Here is a 23,000-nt window from a genome sequence, read left to right as displayed (position 1 = left end):
ATAAATGGGTTTATTTAGACTAAACACACCAGTGCTTGATTACTACCAGCCCTGTTGAATCCAAACAACTCTTATATACTGTAGAACCTTTTCAGCAATGTGAAGTAGGTGAAATGCTTTCAACAAGCAGCATATTATACCGCTAATAAAGATAAAAGGTTACTTTTAAATAAAGAGCAATGGTATATCTCCCAGAAGCTGTTAGCACACCAAACATGGTTCAAGAATGCAATGCCAACTCATTCAGGTGGTCACAAAAAACCTAGACTATTTCAGCACAACACAGAAAATGATATACAAATCCCATTTAATCAAAGATAGATTTTTGGAATAATGTTCTTGTTAAAGCATTCTGGAAAACACAAATCCCACTACTTGGTGTAAAGCTAACAGGAAAAACTTCACAATTACAACATTTTACCAACATTTAAGCCTAATGGTGGTAGTGTAATTGTGTAGAGATGCTTTGCTGCTTTAGGGACTGGATGACTTGCTATTCTCAACAGGGACATACATTTTGCTTTTAAAAATGGTAAAGGAGGATGTCTGGTCATCAGTCTGTAATCTGAAGCTCAAATGCAATCAGCTCATGCAACAAGACAATGATTCAAAGCACAACAGCAAGTCCATCTCTTAATAACTGAAATAAAACACGAAGGTTCTGGAGTTGTCTAAGAGTCTTCAAACTGTTCGCTTATGTGTAAAAGTTTTCAAATGTGGCTGTAATGGTGCTCGCTCAGTGGTGGATTTGAACACAGAACCCCTGTGTACCACATAGGTGCCTTTACCGGGTGAGCTACCAGACTATTTAGGAATAGGACCCAAATGCTTAAACTTCCTCTGTCTGTCCGAACATCTGAGTCTCTTGCTGTCTTTAAAAAACGATTAAAAACCCACCTTTTTACTAAGCCCTTAAGCTGACTTGTACTTATGTACACATTTTTTTTTGTCCATTTCCAAAAAAAAACAAAAAAAAACAAAACACTTTGGTTCTAACAGGTTTCAGCAGATTTGTGTTCTTTGGCTGTTGTTTACTAAAACTTGAGAAATGAAATGTTTACTATGGAAGCACTTCTGTAAGTCGCTCTGGATAAAAGCGTCTGCTAAATGCAGTAAATGTAAATGTAGAAAGTGCCTCGACTCAGGTGGGTTAAAAAACAATAAGCTCAAAAAAGATACAAAAAGAAAACACAAAAAACACCTGTTTTGGGGAAATGTTTGAGCAGGAAAAACTGAGAACAAAGGTCTGCCAGGGAAAACACTGGCCACCTTAAGATTCACGAGGAAAAGATGAAACAAAAGGCTTTCCCAATAAAAGAGTAGAACTACAATAGATTTAATTGAAAGACTGAAAAACTACCCTATATACAGTGGGGCCAAAAAGTATTTAGTCAGCCACTGATTGTGCAGGTTCTCCTACTTAGAAAGATGAGAGAGGTCTGTAATTTTCATCATAGGTACACTTCAACTATGAGAGACAGAATGAGAAAAAAAAATCCAGGAAATCACATTGTAGGATTTTTAAAGAATTTATTTGTAAATTATGGTGGAAAATAAATATTTGGTCAATAACAAAAGTTCAACTCAATACTTTGTAACATAACCTTTGTTGGCAATGACAGAGGTCAAACGTTTCCTGTAAGTCTTCACCAGGTTTGCACACACTGTAGCTGCTATTTTGGCCCATTCCTACATGCAGATCTCCTCTAGAGCAGTGATGTTTTGGGGCTGTCGCTGGGCAACACGGACTCCACAAATTTTCTATGGGGTTGAGGTCTGGAGACTGGCTAGGTCACTCCAGGACCTTGAAGAGCTTCTTAAAGAAGAAGTTACAGGTCTGTGAGAGCCAGAAATCTTGCTTGTTTGTGGGTGACCAAATACTTATTTTCCACCATAATTTACAAATAAATTCTTTAAAAATCCTACAATGTGATTTCCTGGATTTTTTTTTCTCATTTTGTCTCTCATAGTTGAAGTGTACCTATGATGAAAATTACAGACCTCTCTCATCTTTCTAAGTAGGAGAACCTGCACAATCAGTGGCTGACTAAATACTTTTTGACCCCACTGTATATAGGGTGAGAGTGAAAGCTCTCAGTCCTCAACCCAGTGTTTGCTTAACATGAGACAAAGACCCAGCAAGTTCTGACTTCTTCTCTGTCTCTTTATAGACCTGTGCACAGGTGTTGTGCTTTAGGCCTGATTGCTGGCTCGCTGTTTACCCCTAGTGGCCGGAGTCTGCCTAGCCCCAGGGCCACCGCTTACATGGCATTTTTAGCAGGGAAAAGTGGGCCAAAATTCCTCAATGTAAAAGTTTTGGTTTGCTACTAAAGGTGGCACAACACATTATTAGGCTGGGGGAGCAATTGCCTTTTTACATGGGTGGTATAGGTATTGTATGACCTGTTACCTTTATTAAATGATCATCTAGAAACCACATTTTCTGTTTCTCTCACCTTCAATAGTTATTTAAACCATTTATTGTGACAAATATGCAGATAGCAGAAATGAGGGTCAAATACTAATTATGGCAGTGTTCAGAGCAGCATTTGCACAGGTGATTTCTTTAAATGTACCTCAATCCATACAGAACTGTGCCATCAGGGTGGAGCCGGATCATGCGGTTCTTCACCGTCACACCATGAAGAAAAGACTTCTTGTCGTTCAGAAAATAAGTGTCAGGCAACCACAGCTGATCAGCCACACGGTTGTCTAGTGTCAGATTAAGTGCCATCTCTGCGTATGCCAGTCGCTTGTCTCGCCAACTCTGCTGAAAATACATAGTGATGGTGTAGTCCTGGAAAGAGGAAAGAAGAACAAAGATCAAGATTTAAATTTAGATATCCCAGAACAGTGTTGGTGTGTGTTTTTTGTGTGTTGTTTTTTTGGAAGGTAAACATGCAAAATCTCCAGTAACGTCATGTAAAAACGTAAAACGTAAAAAAATGAAGTATAAAATATAAACATTTAGAAAATAAATCAGTAACATCAGGAACAGTTTATGAATGCTTTTGGCATTACTTTATACATACAAGGGATCTTCAAAAAGTTTCCGCACTTTTATATTTTGATTGGTAACAGGGAAGGCGGGAGGAGTAGTAATTGGTCGTGTCTGAGAGACTGAGAGAGAGCTTATAGTCCGGACTTAGTGCCATCTGATTTCCACCTATTTGGACTGCTCAAAGAAGCTTTAGGGGGAAGAAGAGTTTCATGTGATGATGATGTGAAAGCAGTGGTGCATCAGTGGCTATGTGCTCAACTAAAATCATTTTTTGCTGATGGCATTACAAAGTTGGTACGACGCTGGGAAAAATGCATCAGAAGGTGACTGTAGAAAAGTGATGTCATTTATTTTTGAAACTCTTAACAAATAGAGTTAAAAAAAAGTGTGGAAACTTTTTGAAGACCCCTCATATTTATCACTATAAGGTTTGAAAATGCACACAACTCTTACAATAATAATTACAGTAAATAAAGTGCTGTAATAAAAACATCATGTGGTGTGACATCATGTCTTGTAGTGTGACATCACTTCAAATGAAATTAAATGGCTTTTATGAAAATTCAGTTAATCCAATCCTCATGTGTTTTTTAAACACTGCATAATTTAACTACAAAAAGAAAACAGGGAATTTTTTATCAGAATGTTATAATTTTATAATTCATTTGTGTAAGTGATAAAAATGCGGCAAGTAACAAATGGAAATGCAAAACAGCTATGAATAATGTACATATACAAAATATTAATTAAAGTTTGCATTAAGGGACCCTAAAACTTTAAATCCAACTGATCTACATTTAAATTATTATTACTTATTCCTTTTATTTTAGTTTATTGTGATGTCACAATTCAGGACAATTTAGGTTCCTTGCTGTGAGAAAAGCATTTTTCCCAATTTTCCTCCCAATCTAGTCGTATCAAATTACCTCTTTACTGATGCTGATTGAGAAGAGTAAGACTGTCACACGCCCTCTCCGACAAGTGTGCAGTAGCCAACTGCATCTTTTCACCCGCAAGAGGCGAGTTCATATGCGGATCAGCTTTGTGTACTAAGAGCCACACCCTGATCAAGGCATTATTCCTCTACCCTGTGCAGGCGCCATCAATCAGCCAGCAGAGGTCATAACTGCATCAGTTATGCAACACCCTGTATGAACAACAAGTCAATCGTTGTTCATAAAGCTGCCCAGCCCGGCCGGATGGCAGAGCTGAGTTTCGAACTGACGACCTGAGCGGCCTTCAAAAGCTTTTAAAATTGTGGAAAAAGATATCTGGTGATCACTAGACGTTTAGGACAGTTTAGACTTTAAACATTAGAATTTCATAATTCAGTCATTTGTTTATAAATTTTTTTTCTCCATTTGACAAGTACCCATACTTAAATATAAAACACCCCAATCATGACCTGCTCCCAGTAACACAATCCAGCAGGAATCCAGGGGGACTATAACTGCTACCAGCAACTTTGCTGTGACTAATTTACACCTGGTTTTGAGCAAAACGTACTACAGCTAATTGCCTGTAAATTATAAGAAACTTGTAATGAGCAGCACTTCCAGTCACTCGAATGGTAGTAGCACTGACATTACACTTTTTTTTTGTAATGTAATCCTCCCTTTTTGTGCATGCCTAAAACAGAAAGGGACACAATTTTTATTTTACCTCGTACACAGTGAATAAACATCTAAACTGCACATTAAAGCTTGCGCATCAGTGAATATGGACTTACTGACTTTGAAAAAAGATCTAGCTCTAAATGTGTTTAACAGCACCTCTTACCACCTGGTAATTGTATTTTGCTTGTGGATGGACAAACAATCATGGAAAAAATACATGTTAATAAATAAACATACAAAACAATTAATAGCATATTATGAACTAAAAGTAATAATGATAATGATGATGTACTAATTACTATAGATTATTTAATGTAGAATTATGAGTATGCAGTATGCTCTAGGGCACAACAGTGGCAACCTGGCAGTGGTGGGGTTTGAACCAGCAACCCTCTGCTTACAAGTCCAGTACCTTAACCGCTAGGCTACAACAATACAAATAATATAAAATGTATAGTATTTTTCAATGATAAATGGTCAATATAATTTACCTTTATCCATATATTTAAAACACATTGCTATATGATGTATTACATGGTCTGACATACTGTACATATAACCCACCTCCCTATTAAGTCAATCTCAATTGCCTGACAGTAACACCTCTGCTGCTTGAACCACCCCTGCCTGGACAGAGAAGAGCCACAGACTCCCCACCTCTGACACGTGTGCAGTCGCCACCACTTATTTTTCACCTGCCAGAGGTGTCATAGATTACATACGAAGAGACACTACGCTGCTCTGTGATTAACCTTGTGCAGGCGCCTCAACCAGCTAGCAAAGGCTGCCTAGTGGTTACAGTACTGGACTAGTAATCAAAAGGTTGCTGGTTCAAGCCCCTCCACTGCTGGGCCCTTGAGCAAGGCCCTTAATCCTCAATTGATTAGAATATATACGTCACAGTAATGTAAGTCGCTTTGGATAAAAGCGTCTGCAAAATGCCGAAAATGTAAATGTAACCAAGTCGACCTCCCTCTCTTATACCCAGCCAATTGTCTGTTGGATGCCTGACAAGGTGGATAGCTCAGCTGAGATTTGAGAGTTGCATTAGACCACTGCACCACCCGAGCATCCTTTTAGTTCCATATGTTCTCTCAAACTGTAATCATAAATACAAGGGATCTTCAAAAAGTTTCCGCACTTGTATATTTTGGTAGGAAACAGTGAGGGTGAGAGGAGTAGTAATTGGTCGTGTCTGAGAGACTGAGAGAGAGCTTATAGTCTGGATTTAACGACATCTGATTTCCTTTTTGGACGCTCAAAGAAGCTTTAAGGGGAAGAAGATTTTCGTGTGATGCATACATACATACGAGGTATGTATACATACCAGGGATCTTTAAAAAGCTTCTGCACATATTTTCGTTGGAAATGGTGAGAGTGGGAGGAGTAGTAACTGGTCGTGTCTGAGAGACTGAGAGAAAGCTTATAGTCTGGATTTAGCACCATCTGATTTCCACCTTTTTGGACGCTCAAAGAAGCTTTAAGGGGAAGAAGATTTTCATGTGATGATGATGATGTGAAAGCAGCGGTGCATCAAGGGCTACACACTCAACCAAAAACATTGGTTGGTACGATGCTGGAAATATGCATTGGAAGGTGACTGTAGAAAAGTGATGTCATTTGTTTTTGAAATTCTTAATAAATAGAGTTTAAAGAGTGCGGAAACTTTTTGAAGAACCCTCGTAAAATACATTCATTTTTCCAAAGCAGAAATGTTGAACAGCCATCATTAATTGTTGAACAGTGTTGCATCCACCAGTCAAAATAAACAGCATTAATGTGAAATCGAGCTGCCACTGCTTGGGATGCACGGGCTCAAGTCTCAAACTTGTTTCTAATTCTCCTTTATTAAAGACAGCAATGATTAATCTTGTATAAACCTTGCTCAAACATCAGCTTCGGCGGGCGTGTTAGTTTTTGAAATAAACTAAACGTAACAAAAACGCTTAATGACTTCTAATCTCGCCACGTTTATATGAGCTCGTGTGTTTGTTCCATTTGATTGCAAATGTAATTTTAATGCCTTTAATAAAGTTTACCAGACTCCTCTCGTGAGTGCAGCGATGCCCTACTGAGACTTCGGTTAATAAGTTAAATGATCAATTAAACAAGAATGTGAGGATCTCATTATTTCCTATCAGCACTAATTGAGATGATGCTTCCAATGAATCTGAACAAAAATGCAATGGAAGAGAATTTGTACCTCTGAAGAAATGTTTTCCTAAGTGGAAAACCAATTTGAAATAAAACTTGACAAAAGTATGTGGACACGCAACACTACATTGATTCAAAACCTAATTTGCTACCACTGCCTTCACCAATTTAGGTACAGATTCGTTTCTAAAAGCTAAATAATATAATTTGGTTCCACGCTCAGGTAGCTAAATCTTTATAAATCTTGTTTTATGCAGAGGAGAATGGCACAATATGGCCAGGGGTATGTGGACACCTGCCACATTGTTTGACCAAGCCTGTCTTGCCACTGATGTGCAAAATCCTCTCAAAGATGTTCAATGAGATTGAGGCCAATGGAATTCCTTTACACCAGGGGTGTCAAACTCATTCTTACCGAGGGCCACATCTGCATTATGGTGGCCCTCAAAGGCTGTGATTGCAGTCTGCCTTTTAAGTCTTGGACAATTTGTTGTTTTTCTTGGAGGCGAAATTCTGTGTTTGGTGTCAAAATGCCAAATTGATACTGCATATTTATAATGTATATCTACATTTACAGGGCGGCACGGTGGCTTAGTGGGTAGCACTGCCGCCTCACAGCAAGAAGGTCCTGGGTTCGATCCCCAGGCGGGGTGGTCCGGGTCCTTTCTTTGCAGAGTTTGCATGTTCTCCCCGTGTCCGCGTGGGTTTCCTCCGGGAGCTCCGGTTTCCTCCAACAGTCCAAAAACATGCAGTCAGGTTAATTGGAGACACTGAATTGCCCTGTAAGTGACTGGGTGTGTATGTGTATATGTGTGTCTGCCCTGCGATGGACTGGTGTCCTGACCAGGATGTTACTGTGTGCCTTGCGCCCATTGAAAGGCTATGATAGGCTCCAGCACCATAAGTGAATGGGTGTGTGTGTGTATGTGTGTCTGCCCTGCAATGGACTGGTGTCCTGTCCAGGGTGTTACTGTGTGCCTTGCGCCCATTGAAAAGCTGGGATAGGCTCCAGCACAATCCCACTGACCCTAATTGGATAAGCGGATAAGAAAATGAATGAATGAATCTACATTTACACAGACACGGCCTCATAACACAAGAGACATACAGGTTTCTCTTCATAAAGCACAAACTTGTTTTCACTTTCCCATCTTTCATTAAATTTCCTTCCTTCAGCTTCAATTTTCTCTTCTTGTACATTTTGGGATTATTTGTAAATATTTCTCAACATCACTTGTTGGAAAACCGTCTCAGTTAAACGCTGATGTGGAAACACTGCCATCTAGTGGGATGCGGTCACTTTGCGGATCACAAAATCAGCATGCCTTCTGGGAGATGCAGTTTATGTATGAATTTACAGTGTATTTTAGGACAATCATACGTCTTTTAAGTTCTCGCGGGCAACATAAAATGACGTGGAGGGCCTTGAGTTTGACACGTGCTTTACACCAAACTCATCAAAGTATTTGTTTTATAAACCTCATTTTGTGTAAAGGGGCACAGCCAGTTCGGAAAAATGAAAAAGGCCTACCCCAATGTTGCCGCAAGATGTGTGAGGCTAAAACACCTAAATACAATAATAAAGTGGTGTCCTCATACTTTATATAGAGTTTATATAGAGGCTTTTTCATACCTCATACCCAAGGAATAGCAATCATAGGTGCCAAAACTAAGTGAAATAGGATGATTAGTTTGCTACTCTTAAAAGTTTCTTTTTGTAGCCAATAACCAAACCAGTTGTGATGGATCTAACACACGTTTCTAAATGGCACCAGCTATTAACGGGTTAAATCAGATACTTCATCTGCACGTTGATTCTATGCAAATAGTGATTTTCTGTGTGTGTTTTTTAAAGACACTGTCCATGCAAGATATTTAAGTTGTATAACACATCAGCACACTGGCACTGACCTGAGACCTGAATTGACAAGTTTTATGAAACAAGCTAAGAGTGCCGCAGTTGAGAGGTTATGCTAATGTAACAAGCCTGGGCTAATGTAATAAGCCACGCTTGATTTTATAAGAACACATTTGGATGTTAACAAGGGGAAACAGGGAACCCAGTGGGCTGTGTTAATGTACCTATGGCTTAGAGAGAGAAGGTCTTGCACACTCAAATCGTTCTTAGAATTCAGTACAGGTATCTTGGCTGTGGATTAGTGTGAAATCCAGCACGGACATCCTGTGCTTGGCCGATACAACAGTCGCGAGGAGATAAAGGTGGTCCAAAGATGATATATGGGTATCTGTTAATAACAGATCATGGAAACCAGGCCCATTGGAATAACATACATGTCTCTTGCAAAGAAATGTAAACTTTTAACAGTAACTGCACACACACACAGTTCACAAACGTAGTGGATAAAATTGAACCTTAGTAAACGGTTACATCAAACATCAAAATGTAGTAAAAAACTTGACCTAAGTGACTTTGGCCACAATATACTCATAGGTCTTATTAAATCCTGGTGATTTACTGACTGAGTTTTATACACAACAGGCTCCAAAACATCCAGTGAGCAGCAATTCTGCAACTTCAACTATCTTTTTAATAAGAGATGTAAAAAGAAATCTGTATGTTTTGCTGCTACCACCGCCATGTAGTAGCAAAATCTAGATTTATCAAACCAGACAATGGTTTTTTTGTAAAGCCTATGCCCACTATAGCCTTAAATTCCCACTTATGGCTGACATACTGCCTGACATCTAAGGCAATATGACACCTGAAGGATCGAATCTTCTGCTGGTGTAGCCCAGTGGTCCCCAACCTTTTTTGCACCACGGACCGGTTTCATATAAGATATAAATTCACGGACTGGGGGATTTAAAATAGAATAACTATAGAATGAAAATTAGTGTAAATCCTGAGCTTTTTTCGATGCAACGAGACGCTGCTCCCACCTAGTGATGTTTGGGGACAATAACACCCGAGTATTGGAAATGTATTTGCTCTTCTAGCGATCTCCAGTTATTTGTTCTTTCTGTGCAGCCCGATAATAAATAACCCATAGACCGGTGGCTGGGGACCACTGGTGTAGCCTATCCACCTCAGTGTTTGATGTGTGGTGCATCATAATGATGTCTTACAGCTTATCACAGTTAAAGACTGGTTATTTATGTTACCAGTTATGTTATCCTGTCAGCGCAAACCAGTATGGCCATCTACTTTGACTTTTCTCATCAACAAGGCATTTTTGACCTCAGAATTACTGCTCACTGGATGTTTGCACTATTCTGACTAAACTCTAAATTGAGAAAAATATGAAATGTGAGGCTCTGTAGCACAGCTTCAAGAGTGGGTGCCTCAAAGCAACATATGACCTGAGGCTACTGAGGACCTGGGCTTAATCCTTGATGTTTTTTCATGGGTATTTTCAGGGTACTCCAGTGTTCTCTTATGAACCGCTAAACCATGCAAAGGGTAATGCACACAAGATTCACTTTCTTAAATATTGCTTTATGAGTGGGTAGCATTGTCACATCACTGCGAGAAGGTCCTGGATTTGATTCCCAGGTGGAGTGGATCCTTTCTATGTGAAGTTGCAAGTTCTCACAGTGTCCGCGTGGGTTTCCTACGGGTGCTACGGTTTCCTTCCACATATTCAGGTTAACTGGAGCTACTAAAATTACCTTAAATGTGTGTGTGTGTGTAAGTCTTCTCTGTGATGGACTAGCAACCTGTCCAGGGTGTTTCCAACCTTTCGCCAAGTGAATCGTACCCACAATGAATATTATATTACTGCGAATATCCATGAAAATAAATGAATACATTTGTATGCATACACATTCTTCATATACAGTATATGGCTTTTAAACGTTAACTGAAGAGGGTAAAGAAGAACAGTCACAGTTCTTCATGTGTTTATTAGCAAAAGTGCCTGTGTAATGCCAAAGCCCTAAAAATGTTATTTTTAAATCATCTTATGAGCAAAAAGCCAAAGTAAACTTGAACAATGACATTGTTTTATTTCTAAATCAAGCAAAGAAAGATCTGGGCTATTATCCCAAGACAGAGTTTCAGTAATAAATAATGCACCCCTAGGTTATGCCACCACATTAATTCTTAAGATTTTCACCACCTCTTGCATGATGCAGACACAGTGACATAAATGGTTCAGTTTGTCTGGCTTTTAGCTCATTAAGGTTTTTGCAGGATAATAATTCAATGTTTTCTAACTTTGGCATTGCACATCATTTTCTGCTATTACAAATAGCCAACTGTGATTGTTTTCCTGTAAATGAAAAATAATTAGCCCAGGGTGGCATTGTGGTGCAGCTGGTAGAGTGTGTACCACACAGCAAAATAAATCCTTAAATTGCTTATTAATATGTTTAAAGCACCAATCTGCACCAACCAGGTGTTAAATAAATCATGAAATAAAAAAACAGGTACAAAGGGGACAGTAAGAGAAAAACTGTTCACGCTATTTTTTTGACATAGTTTTTATATGTAATGTAGTATATAAATATACACCGATCAGCCATGACATTAAAACCACCCCCTTGTTTCTACACTCACTGTCCATTTTATCAGCTCCACTTACCATATAGAAGCACTTTGTAGTTCTACAATTACTGACTGTAGTTCATCTGTTTCTCTGCATACTTTTTTAGCCTGCTTTCACCCTGTTCTTCAATGGTCAGGACCCCCACAAGACCACCACAGAGAAGGTATTATTTAGGTGGTGGGTCATTCTCAGCACTGTGCATGGTGGTGGTGTGTTAGTGTGTGTTGTGCTGGTATGAGTGGATAAGACACAGCTGTGCTGCTGGAGTTTTTATACACCTCACTGTCACTGCTGGACTGAGAATAGTCCACCAACCAAAAATATCCAGCCAACAGCACCCCATGGGCAGCATCCTGTGACCACCGATGAAGGTCTAGAAGATGACAAACTCTAACAGCAGCAATAGATGAGCGATCTGCTCTGACCAACTAGGTAGTAGTGTCTAATAGAGTGGACAGTGAGTGGACACGGTATTTAAAAACTCGAGCAGCACTGCTGTGTCTTATCTACTCATGCCAGCACAACACACACTAACACAACACCACCATGCCAGTGTCACTGCAGTGCTGAGAATAATCCACCACCTAAATAATACCTGCTCTGTAGTGGTCCTGTGGGGGTCCTGACCATTGAAGAACAGCATGAAAGGGGGCTAACAAAGCATGTAGAGAAACAGATGGACTACAGTCAGTAATTGTAGTACTACAAAATGCTTCTATATGGTAAGTGGAGCTGATAAAATGGACAGTGAATGTAGAAACAAGGGGGTGGTTTAATGTTATGGCTGATCGGTGTATATATATACTGTATATATATTGCCGCCATTCAAGTGTTAACATAATTTTGACTTCTTTCATTAGTCACAATTCATTGTAAAAACAGTAATTATTTTTATTATTAAAGACAAGTAAGACAAACTAAGTCCTGGAGATCTGGGTTTTATTCTTACATACACTTGTAGTGTTCTTGTTGGTTATCCGTGTGTTTTTTACTTTTCTCTATGGTGTAAGTAAATGTATAAGTGTGTGCTGCCCTGAAATAATAACCGGCCCCCTGTCCAAAGCATACCCATGCTTAGGAGTGGCACATTATCCTAAACAGTATGCAGCAGCTGGTAAAAATAAATACATAAATACAATAACTGTCCCAGATTTTATAGTTCGAAATGAAATGCACTTCGTTAACACAATTTTTCCTGTTGTGCTTTGAAATCTTTTAAAGCGTCAGTGCATTTTGCATTCGAATGACATTTTAAACATGATCTATGTATTATAATTAGAAATATGCTGTTTTAGTTAAAAACGAGAAATAATTGAAATGTGGTTATGCTTGGCTTGCAGCTCTTCTGATGAGTGTGCTTTTTGCAACTATAAAAACAGTGGTGCCAATTAGTCAGACTCCTTGGTATGCAAAAATCTAATTGTTTTAAAACACAAGTGAAGTAAAATCTAAATTATTTCATATATTTATTCTGTTTTTAATAAGAAGACAGAAAAGCAGATTGATCACCCAAGTGAATCTTAAATGACCTACATTCCTCTCCCGTGCACTTTACGGGATAGAGTAAGGGGGATTCCAGTCTTCTGTAAAAATCTCTATTTGTGGCATCAAGAAATGGACTAAAGGATGAAATATTAATATGTAAATTGCTTTGTTTTACATGCATCACCTGCCACACAAGAGAGAGTGAGGGATGGTGGTAATATTGTTGCAGCAACATAACCTCTTATCTCAGATTTTTTGTGTAATAAAAAAGTAGCACAGAATAAATGATGAAGCTGACATTTTGCATGTGCTTTGTCATATTATGAAAAATAGGAAACTTGCAGATAAAAAGTCAACAGTCAGCAGGTTTTTCATATCCTTGTGTCACACATACACAGATGACCTTAAACATTAGGACCACCAGCCTAATATGCTGTCAAAACAGCTGTGCGCCGTAGAGACACAGACTCTATAAGGCATGGGTGCTCAATACTTCAATCGCGATCGACCAGTCGATCGCACAGTGCTGGCCTCATTCAAACAGGTCAACGTGACTGACATGAAATGTGGCCACTGTTTCTTTAATTTGCTGTTTGTTACCATAGCTACACCTCAGCCCGCCTAAATCACTGCTAATCTGGAAAGTTTTTATTCATCAGTAGCCAGTTGCATTTTTCCTTTTGTAATCTACACTGTTTGTGAAGATGAGTGCACAACCAAGCACAAAGGGTGTGTTCGAAAACCTAGTGAGCTCTCTACATAAACGGCATTTTACGTCATCCTACGTGCTCTCCCGAGAAGGAGGCTGTTCGAAATCCTAGATGCTTTAATATTCTCACTAGTTAGGCATCTTAAAATTTCAACGCTGTTTTGACTCAAGAACGAGGGAGCATCTGAAGCTGCCTTCACTGCATTCAATGCTGCACAACTTTTCTCACAGAAAAATAAAAAAAACATGGCAGACGGTGCGGAGAAGCGAGTTATTTTCAAACATGAATAAATTATTATTGATTTTTAATTTGTATAAACTTGCACAAGTGTCATTTATTTGCAAATTCGGGCTTGTCAGTGAATTTAACTGTTTTCCGTACACGGAGGGAGATGTTAGTTGATATTCTAGCGCGTTATGCCACGCCATCCCATTGGTTTGAATGGCATGATGCTACATGTGTTAGCTTAGTAATCGAAAACTGATGAAATTGCTAAGTAGTGCGTTCAAATAAACCTGTCTTATAAGTCGATGACTTACTATGTAGGCAGTAAGACAGCAAGGCAGCTCACTAGGTTTTCCAACACACCCAAAGAAGCCAAAAACGGGCAAGACCTCTGCAGAGACGACTGTTTCGTTCATACGTGGAAGAAGCTGACGGAGAAATTTTAACCCTACAACCTGACATTAATATGAAGTCAAGGGCCTCTGCTGGACAATTTTAGAACTTGCTGGCTAAGGTAAAATATCCAAACATATAAAAATGTGCCACATATTTAACAGCCAGCAATTTTTGGATTAACCTACTTGTGTGAAACAGCCTTTTACCACATAAAAATAATTAAATCTAAATATCGGTCCACCCTTACTGATGAACACTCGGAAGCTGCTTGAGAATTGGCATCAGCAGCTATTGTGCAGACCACATAAACCTGGCTGACACCATTCAGTGCAAATCATCAGAATAAGGTTAGTGTGAATATCAATATAGGAACTGAAGTGCATTTTTAAAAGCTACAAAGCTTTTTTGAAAAATGATGAGGCAAACCTTTTTAAAAAGCAGATTGTGATGACCTGTCGACTGAAAATAGTAGATCTTAAGCCATGAAAGTATGGGCATCCCTTCTATAAGGATCGCTCATCTGTTGCTGCTGTTTGAGTTGATCATCTTCTAGACCTTCATCAGTGGTCACAGGATGCTGCCCACGGGGCGATGTTGGCTGGATATTTTTAGTTGGTGGACTATTCTTAGTCCAGCAGTGACAGTGAGGCGTTTAAAAACCTCATCAGCGCTGCTGTGTCTTATCCACTCATACCAGCACAACACACACTAACACACCACCACCATGTCAGTGTCACTGCAGTGCTGAGAATGACCCATCACCCAAATAATACCTACTCTGTAGTGGTCCTGTGGGGGTCCTGACCATTGAAGAACAGCATGAAAGGGGGCTAACAAAGTATGTAGAGAAATAGATGGACTACAGTCAGTAATTGTAGAACTACAAAGTGCTTGTATATGGTAAGTGGAGCTGATAAGATGGACAGTTAGTGTAGAAACAAGGAGGTGGTTTTAATGTTATGGCTGATATACACAGCACACATCTGTATTGCCAATAGTTTGGTATTAAAGCAGTCTCACAGCGGGTTCACGGCAAAGAACAGTGACTGTTTCAGTAGGTTTTACTTCAATATTGCATTACATCAGCAGCTGTGCAATGCTGCAACCGAAGCAAATACAAGCACCTGCAGTATGCTGTATATTTGATAATCCACTTTAAATTCGAAATAAACATTAAAGGAAAAAGGCACCGTGTCAGTGGTGCTATATACCGTGACTGCTCACTTTTAAAGTGTCTAGTCAAAAAATTCAGACATTTTTCAACGTCACCATTGACTGAAAAAGCATGGGTACAAAGGAGACAGTGAGAGAAATGCATTGCAGATTTTTTAATTAAATAAACATTTTCCTTCTGCTATTCAACCATTGTGTATCTTTGACATAGTTATCATTTTTATATACATTGCAGTTTGTATATAATTACTGTCTAATATCAAATACAAATCTGTTTGCATTTGGTGTAGTTGAAATACCCGAGCTCAGTAATTGGTTCATATACCATATAGCCTATGCCAGGGTTTTTCAAACCTTTTTCCAAGCGGCCCACATTTTGTCCATGATTTTTACCGTGACCCAAGCAACACAAGCAATGCATCAAAACAAAACACAAAACGAAATGTACTTAATTAATAAAAATGGTGGCAATCTGGTCCCACTGTGGTTTACAAGATGTGACGTAAAGCCACCACAAGGGGGCGTTTGTGTACAAGTTCATTTTGTGTTTATGTTTCTGTTAAAATGTTTATAATCATTATTATTTTTATCTGCGACCCATTTTTTGGCTTGCGACCCAGGCCTATGCAGTTAACATATTTCATATGATGTCATTTAGCTATATTCTGCATGTCCATAGTTTGGGCAAATGTTCTGCAAATTCAAAGCTGTTATACTGCATATCAACTGAAGACGTCTGTGAACATGTATTTAAGAATTGTCTCTGATTGGTGGGTTTGTTTTGGGATTATGTGCTGTCAAGTTTAAACAAATTCAAATTCTCCAAGGTGAGAATGAATATGGCATTTTTGTCAGGAACCTCACTGTTAGGCTTGTTGAGTTTCCCTGGGATCACATTTGACGTCTCCATTTTGATTGCCCTTTGTTGTTTTCTCCAAAGTGTGGTCTTCAAATTGCCTGTTTATTAAAATGATATCTAAGTAGCCTGTCAGGATTCCTTCAACAATGAGATGTAAAATAAGAGAAGTGATAGATAGACAGACAGACAGACGGACGGACGGACGGACAGACAGACAGACAGACAGACAGACAGACAGACAGACAGACAGACAGACAGATAGATAGATAGATAGATAGATAGATAGATAGATAGATAGATAGATAGATAAAAGATAGGTCTTCAAATTGCCTGTTTATTAAAATGATATCTAAGTAGCAATGTCAGGATTCTTCAATGGTGAGGAATAAAATAAGAGAAGTGATAGATAAATGATAGATAGATAGATAGATAGATAGATAGATACAGTGTATCACAAAAGTGAGTACACCCTTCACATTTCTGCAGATATTTAAGTATATCTTTTCATGGGACAACACTGACAAAATGACACTTTGACACAATGAAAAGTAGTCTGTGTGCAGCTTATATAACAGTGTAAATTTATTCTTCCCTCAAAATAACTCAATATACAGCCATTAATGTCTAAACCACCGGCAACAAAAGTGAGTACACCCCTAAGAGACTACACCCCTAAATGTCCAAATTGAGCACTGCTTGTCATTTTCCCTCCAAAATGTCATGTGATTTGTTAGTGTTACTAGGTCTCAGGTGTGCATAGGGAGCAGGTGTGTTCAATTTAGTAGTACAGCTCTCACACTCTCTCATACTGGTCACTGAAAGTTCCAACATGGCACCTCATGGCAAAGAACTCTCTGAGGATCTAAAAAGACGAATTGTTGCGCTACATGAAGATGGCCAAGGCTACAAGAAGATTGCCAACACCCTGAAACTGAGCTGCAGCACAGTGGCCAAGATCATCCAGCGTTTTAAAAGAGCAGGGTCCACTCAGAACAGACCTCGCGTTGGTCGTCCAAAGAAGCTGAGTGCACGTGCTCAGCGTCACATCCAACTGCTGTCTTTGAAAGATAGGCGCAGGAGTGCTGTCAGCATTGCTGCAGAGATTGAAAAGGTGGGGGGTCAGCCTGTCAGTGCTCAGACCATACGCCGCACACTACATCAAATTGGTCTGCATGGCTGTCACCCCAGAAGGAAGCCTCTTCTGAAGTCTCTACACAAGAAAGCCCGCAAACAGTTTGCTGAAGACATGTCAACAAAGGACATGGATTACTGGAACCATGTCCTATGGTCTGATGAGACCAAGATTAATTTGTTTGGTTCAGATGGTCTCAAGCATGTGTGGCGGCAATCAGGTGAGGAGTACAAAGATAAGTGTGTCATGCCTACAGTCAAGCATGGTGGTGGGAATGCCATGGTCTGGGGCTGCATGAGTGCAGCAGGTGTTGGGGAGTTACATTTCATTGAGGGACACATGAACTCCAATATGTACTGTGAAATACTGAAGCAGAGCATGATCCCCTCCCTCCGGAAACTTGGTCGCAGGGCAGTGTTCCAGCATGATAATGACCCCAAACACACCTCTAAGACGACCACTGCTTTATTGAAGAGGCTGAGGGTAAAGGTGATGGACTGGCCAAGCATGTCTCCAGACCTAAACCCAATAGAACATCTTTGGGCCATCCTCAAGCGGAAGGTGGAGGAGCACAAAGTCTCGAATATCCGCCAGCTCCGTGATGTCGTCATGGAGGAGTGGAAAAGCATTCCAGTGGCAACCTGTGAAGCTCTGGTAAACTCCATGCCCAGGAGAGTTAAGGCAGTTCTGGGAAATAATGGTGGCCACACAAAATATTGACACTTCAGGAACTTTCACTAAGGGGTGTACTCACTTTTGTTGCTGGTGGTTTAGACATTAATGGCTGTATATTGAGTTATTTTGAGGGAAGAATAAATTTACACTGTTATATAAGCTGCACACAGACTACTTTTCATTGTGTCAAAGTGTCATTTTGTCAGTGTTGTCCCATGAAAAGATATACTTAAATATCTGCAGAAATGTGAGGGGTGTACTCACTTTTGTGATACACTGTAGATAGATAGATAGATAGATAGATAGATAGATAGATAAAAGATAGGTCTTCAAATTGCCTGTTTATTAAAATGATATCTAAGTAGCCATGTCAGGATTTCGTCAAGAGCGGGGAATAAAATAAGAGAAGTGATAGATGGATGGATGGATTTGGGTGGGTGGCTAGGTAGGTAGGTAGATAGATAGATAGATAGATAGATAGATAGATAGATAGATAGATAGATAGATAGATAGATAAATGATAGATAGATAGATAGATAGATAGATAGATAGATAGATAGATAGATAGATAGATAGATAGATAAAAGATAGGTCTTCAAATTGCCTGTTTATTAAAATGATATCTAAGTAGCCATGTCAGGATTTCGTCAAGAGCGGGGAATAAAATAAGAGAAGTGATAGATGGATGGATGGATTTGGGTGGGTGGCTAGGTAGGTAGGTAGGTAGGTAGATAGATAGATAGATAGATAGATAGATAGATAGATAGATAGATAGATAGATAGATAGATAGATAGATAGATAGATAGATAGATAGATAGATAGATAGATAGATAGATAGATAGATAGATAGATAGATAGATAGATAGATAGATAAAAGGACAGGTCTTCAAATTGCCTGTTTATTAAAATGATATCCAAGTAGATAGATGGATGGACAGATGGACGGAAGGACAGACAGACAGACAGACAGACAGACAGACAGATAGATAAAGGACAGGTCTTCAAATTGCCTGTTTATTAAAATGATATCTAAGTAGCCATGTCAGGATTTCTTCAACAGTAGGAAATAAAGTAAGAAAAGTGCTTAAGCAGAGAGTGGAGCTTTTCATATTGTGAGCTGAGCCTCTTCTTCACACATCTGTTAGGTGGGTTTATTTTAGCCGTGTGAAGACTGCAGTCCGCAAGAGTCTGAGCTGCGATCTGATGACTAGGACAGGAGGCAAGCCAGAACTTTTTTTTTTCTGATGATGAGGCCACAGCTTGCCTCAGGGGCTAGTGAGAACTTCGGTCCCCAGCGGCGTAGTAACTTCAGCTATCCGATTGTTGAGCATGGCTTGATGACAAGCCACATAAAGTGCTCCTATCCAGAAAAAGGCTGAGCCTGCATCAGAGAAGCGCTGACCTGAAAGCAATTTCCTTTGCCTGGGCTAGTCTTAGTTTCAGCGAACCTTAAAGAAAAGCTGATCGGGAGGCTGTGGTCCTTTCCGAAGTAGCTTTATGAATGCAGTCTTTGGTCGTTGAGGCTGAGACTCTCATAAAATGAAAAGATCCCTGACTTGGCATTGGGAAATGATGAATGCAATAACTCAGCAGGGGGTCTCTGTGGTGGGAGTGTAGGGAGCGGTGTCAGCATAAATGCAGAGTGCTGCTTTTAAACTCCTTTTTAAAGGCTCCTGGGTGATGTTCAACATAACCTAAGCCAAAGGGTTCATGAGCCCTACATAAATGGTCAGATCAGTGTTCTGCGTAATTTCAAACGCATATTATGGATACATAAGGAGCAGTGATATGCAATAAAACACAAATGTGCTTTTTAATAAGCCTGGGTGGCTCATACCGAATGGTGACTCATGCTATTTGAAGGAGGTGGTCGTTAGTTGGTCATTTGCACAGTTTATGGAGCTGCAGTAAAATTATTTTTGCAGATGCTTAACCCAGAATTAAAAACCTGTGCATGCAGGTGCGGTTGCTCTGCAAAATGGTTTGAATTTCAAACTATTCCTGATTACAGAAGAAGACTTTGTGCAAATGATGGCTATATGGACTGATGTGATGGGATGCAGTGTAAACTGGGGATGGGTGCATTTATTCAATGAATAAATATCTGAATTAATTCCAAAGAAAAGTTGGGATAGTTTGGAAAATGCAAATAAAAAAAGAGAGCAATTTGTCCTGTATTGAATTAAAAAGTACAGTGAGAATACATGAATTTATTTATTTTTATTTATCTAATTAAGCTTAAGACTTTTTTTTACATTTTATTTATAGTTTATTAAAATTCTTTTTCATTTATTTATGCATTTTCTCCCTTTTTCTTCCGATTTTAACTTAGTCAATTTGTCTTCCGCTGCTGTGGATCCCTGACTGCATTCGAGGAGGGTAACTCTTCTGCTAACCAGGGTCCTTGCACAGCATTTGAAGACCCCACCCACTTAGTCCAGTCATTTCCCCAACCCAGCAGACACGGTGGTCAATATGCAGTTGTGCCCACTAGATGGCGCCCAGCCGACCACAGCAGAGCCGAGATTCGAACCAGGGTGTTCAGAATGTCGGCACTGGTGCATCCCTGGGTGCCATTTACTTCTAAAATTTAACGGGTGTTCTGAAAAGTTGGGACAGGGGCATGCTTGTGTAACTGTGTTATGTCACTTTTCCTTTTAACATCATTTGGAAGTGATGTTGCAATGTCTTTGTGGTTGTTTATTGTGCTTTATAATGCATCAGAAATTTTAATAAGAGACAGGTCTGGACTGCGGGCAGCCAACTTACTGTAACGTAAAATTGGGATGGATTTTTGTAGATAGATAAATAGATAAGAAAATAGATAATAGAAAATATTTATTCATCTCGCTAGAGAGAGTGAGAGTGAGGCGAATCCCCACACATCTGGTAGGACGAAAATAGAATCCATATTCACATATTAAACCCGTGGTAGAACAATGCTGTGGCTAAAAAGCTGCAGAGAATTTCAAGTAATACGTTTGAATTAATAAATACAAAGTAACACAGGATTAATAAAACAAAATACAATGTCCACAACCTGCTATGGGCGTGTCTCACCAAAGGCAATTGAAATGTTGCGGCACAACTGGGGTTTTCCGCTCTACCAGTGTTCCTCTCGTGATGTCTTAAACACCGTAGGGAGTTCCCAGGAAACAATAGAATGCTAACATTCTGCGTGAGTGAAAACTGGAGCACACTTACGGCAAAACGGCATCACGACTTTGGAAGAAAATAGGAGTGCCAGTTATTACCATTTCACCCGGAGCACATCAGCGCTCATAATTCACAGGTCACACTGTGACTCCGTGCTCCCTCTGCCGACCAAAATAGGCCGCACAGCAGGGTACGACTCTTAACGTGGATGAACTGCCAATTTTTCATTCAGCATTCACCCCATTACACATAATAGCATCATCTGTAAAAAAAAAAAATATTGTTCCAAAAATTGCTTTCTTTTATGCCCCTGTTCCATTTTTTTTAATTAATTGCAGGAATCAATTAGGTATATTTATAAAAATCTGTACAGCTGATAAATCTGTATAAGCTGATAGAACTGGCATTACTGCCCTGTGTTTGCTCTGTTTGACCTAGGTCACTGTGGCCCTGAAAAACCATCTGAAATACTGTTAAGCTTATTATGCTTTCAACCTATATTATCCCTTTAAAACAGGGGTCAAAAAGCCTCAAACAGCAGCTTAGGAAAGCCCCTCACAGCTATGGTAGGTAGAGAAGAATTCACTCACCATGTTGACTTCAGAGATGGAGTCAATACTGGCGATATTTATGCTCATTCCCACGATGACTGGGGGACCTGAAAGAAAATAGAAAGGAAAATGTAATAAAGCCAGGTTAGTTTCAGAGCTTTCCAAAGTCGTTCATGCCACTGGCCAGCTGTAATATCTGCGACACCAGGTCAGGTAGCATTTACAGTAAACCCGCTTCCACCAAATGATGGTAAGCCTTTCAGGTCCACATTAGCGAGCTCAGAGAGCACAGACAGATTTCAGCCAGCCATTCTGGGAACTGTCCATTCTGATCAATACTGCATTTTCTAAACAATTTGGATGCTAGTGCAGTCAGCAAAAGGGCTACAGAGAGAAACATATCATTTTATCTATTTAATTATTTGAAGTGAATATTGAAATTGGATATAGAATTAGATTGTTAGTAGTTCATCAAACCTTATGCATTTTCTCCGCTTAGTCAATTTGTCTTCCGCTTATGTGGATGCCTGATTGCATTCGAGGAACAGAATATTGCTGCTCACGCCTCCTCCAACCCGTGCGCAGTCCTAGCGGACCCCTTCTTTTAACCCATGCTTTCTGCCTCCAGGGTCCTTACCCCACCCACTTTAGTCCAGTCATCCCACCCACTTTAGTCCGGTCATCCCACCCAGCAGACACGGTAGCCAATTACTCTCTGCTGCAGGCACTGACAATTGTGGCAGAGCTGAGATTGCATTTTTGCTACCTTAATTTGTAGGCTTTGTAAGAGGCAGCCATAAAACCCCCGGTTTGGCCTGACTTAGAATAAGTTTTGTCTGTCTATTAAACACATTCAAACATTTATATACAAAATTTATATACAAAAGCAATTTTAAAATGCAATAAAATAAACAATCTGTGATTTGTTCATTCTTTTAAATCTTTATTTAAATGAGAGAGGTAGAAAGAAAGGATTTGTAGGAAGGGTTTGTAATTATAAACAAATTGAATAATCAGCATTTAGCAGACACCTTTATCTGAAGCGACTTACAATTGAGACTGTATACATTGCAAACAATTGAGAGCTAAGGGCCATGTTCAAGGCCCCAACAGTGGTGACCTGGCAGATGTGGGTCTTAAACCAGAAACCATCCTGTTACTAATCCTGTATGTTAACCGCTGAGCTACCACTGCCCTACAGTAAGTATAAATTGTCTGAAACACAGTTAGTCAGAAATAATCATTTATTCATTTAAATAGTTTTATCTTTTCCCATTTGCTCCCATTCTAATGACCTCCAATTCCCTCCTGTTGGACTCATGCCCCCTAGCATGGGTTGATATGTGCCACATTCAACA

At 39.5% G+C, this 23,000-nt stretch overlaps 1 protein-coding gene across 1 annotated transcript in view; it reads right to left on the bottom strand.

The window, feature by feature from the left end:
• Positions 1-23,000, bottom strand: part of gabrb4 (gamma-aminobutyric acid type A receptor subunit beta4) — a 143,683-nt gene that overhangs the window by 43,289 nt on the left and 77,394 nt on the right. Inside the window, exons 3-4 of the mRNA XM_063010974.1 lie at positions 21,682-21,749; positions 2,577-2,797 (exon numbers count right to left, since the gene is read on the bottom strand). Of these exons, the coding sequence (XP_062867044.1) occupies positions 2,577-2,797; positions 21,682-21,749 (289 nt within the window). The remainder of the gene's footprint in view (positions 1-2,576; positions 2,798-21,681; positions 21,750-23,000) is intronic.

The sequence above is a fragment of the Trichomycterus rosablanca genome, chromosome 16 (genome assembly GCF_030014385.1).
Source record: "Trichomycterus rosablanca isolate fTriRos1 chromosome 16, fTriRos1.hap1, whole genome shotgun sequence".
In the NCBI taxonomy this organism is placed as follows: domain Eukaryota; kingdom Metazoa; phylum Chordata; class Actinopteri; order Siluriformes; family Trichomycteridae; genus Trichomycterus; species Trichomycterus rosablanca.
Note: the sequence above shows the minus strand (reverse complement) of the source record. Positions and strands in the feature narration are given on the sequence as shown.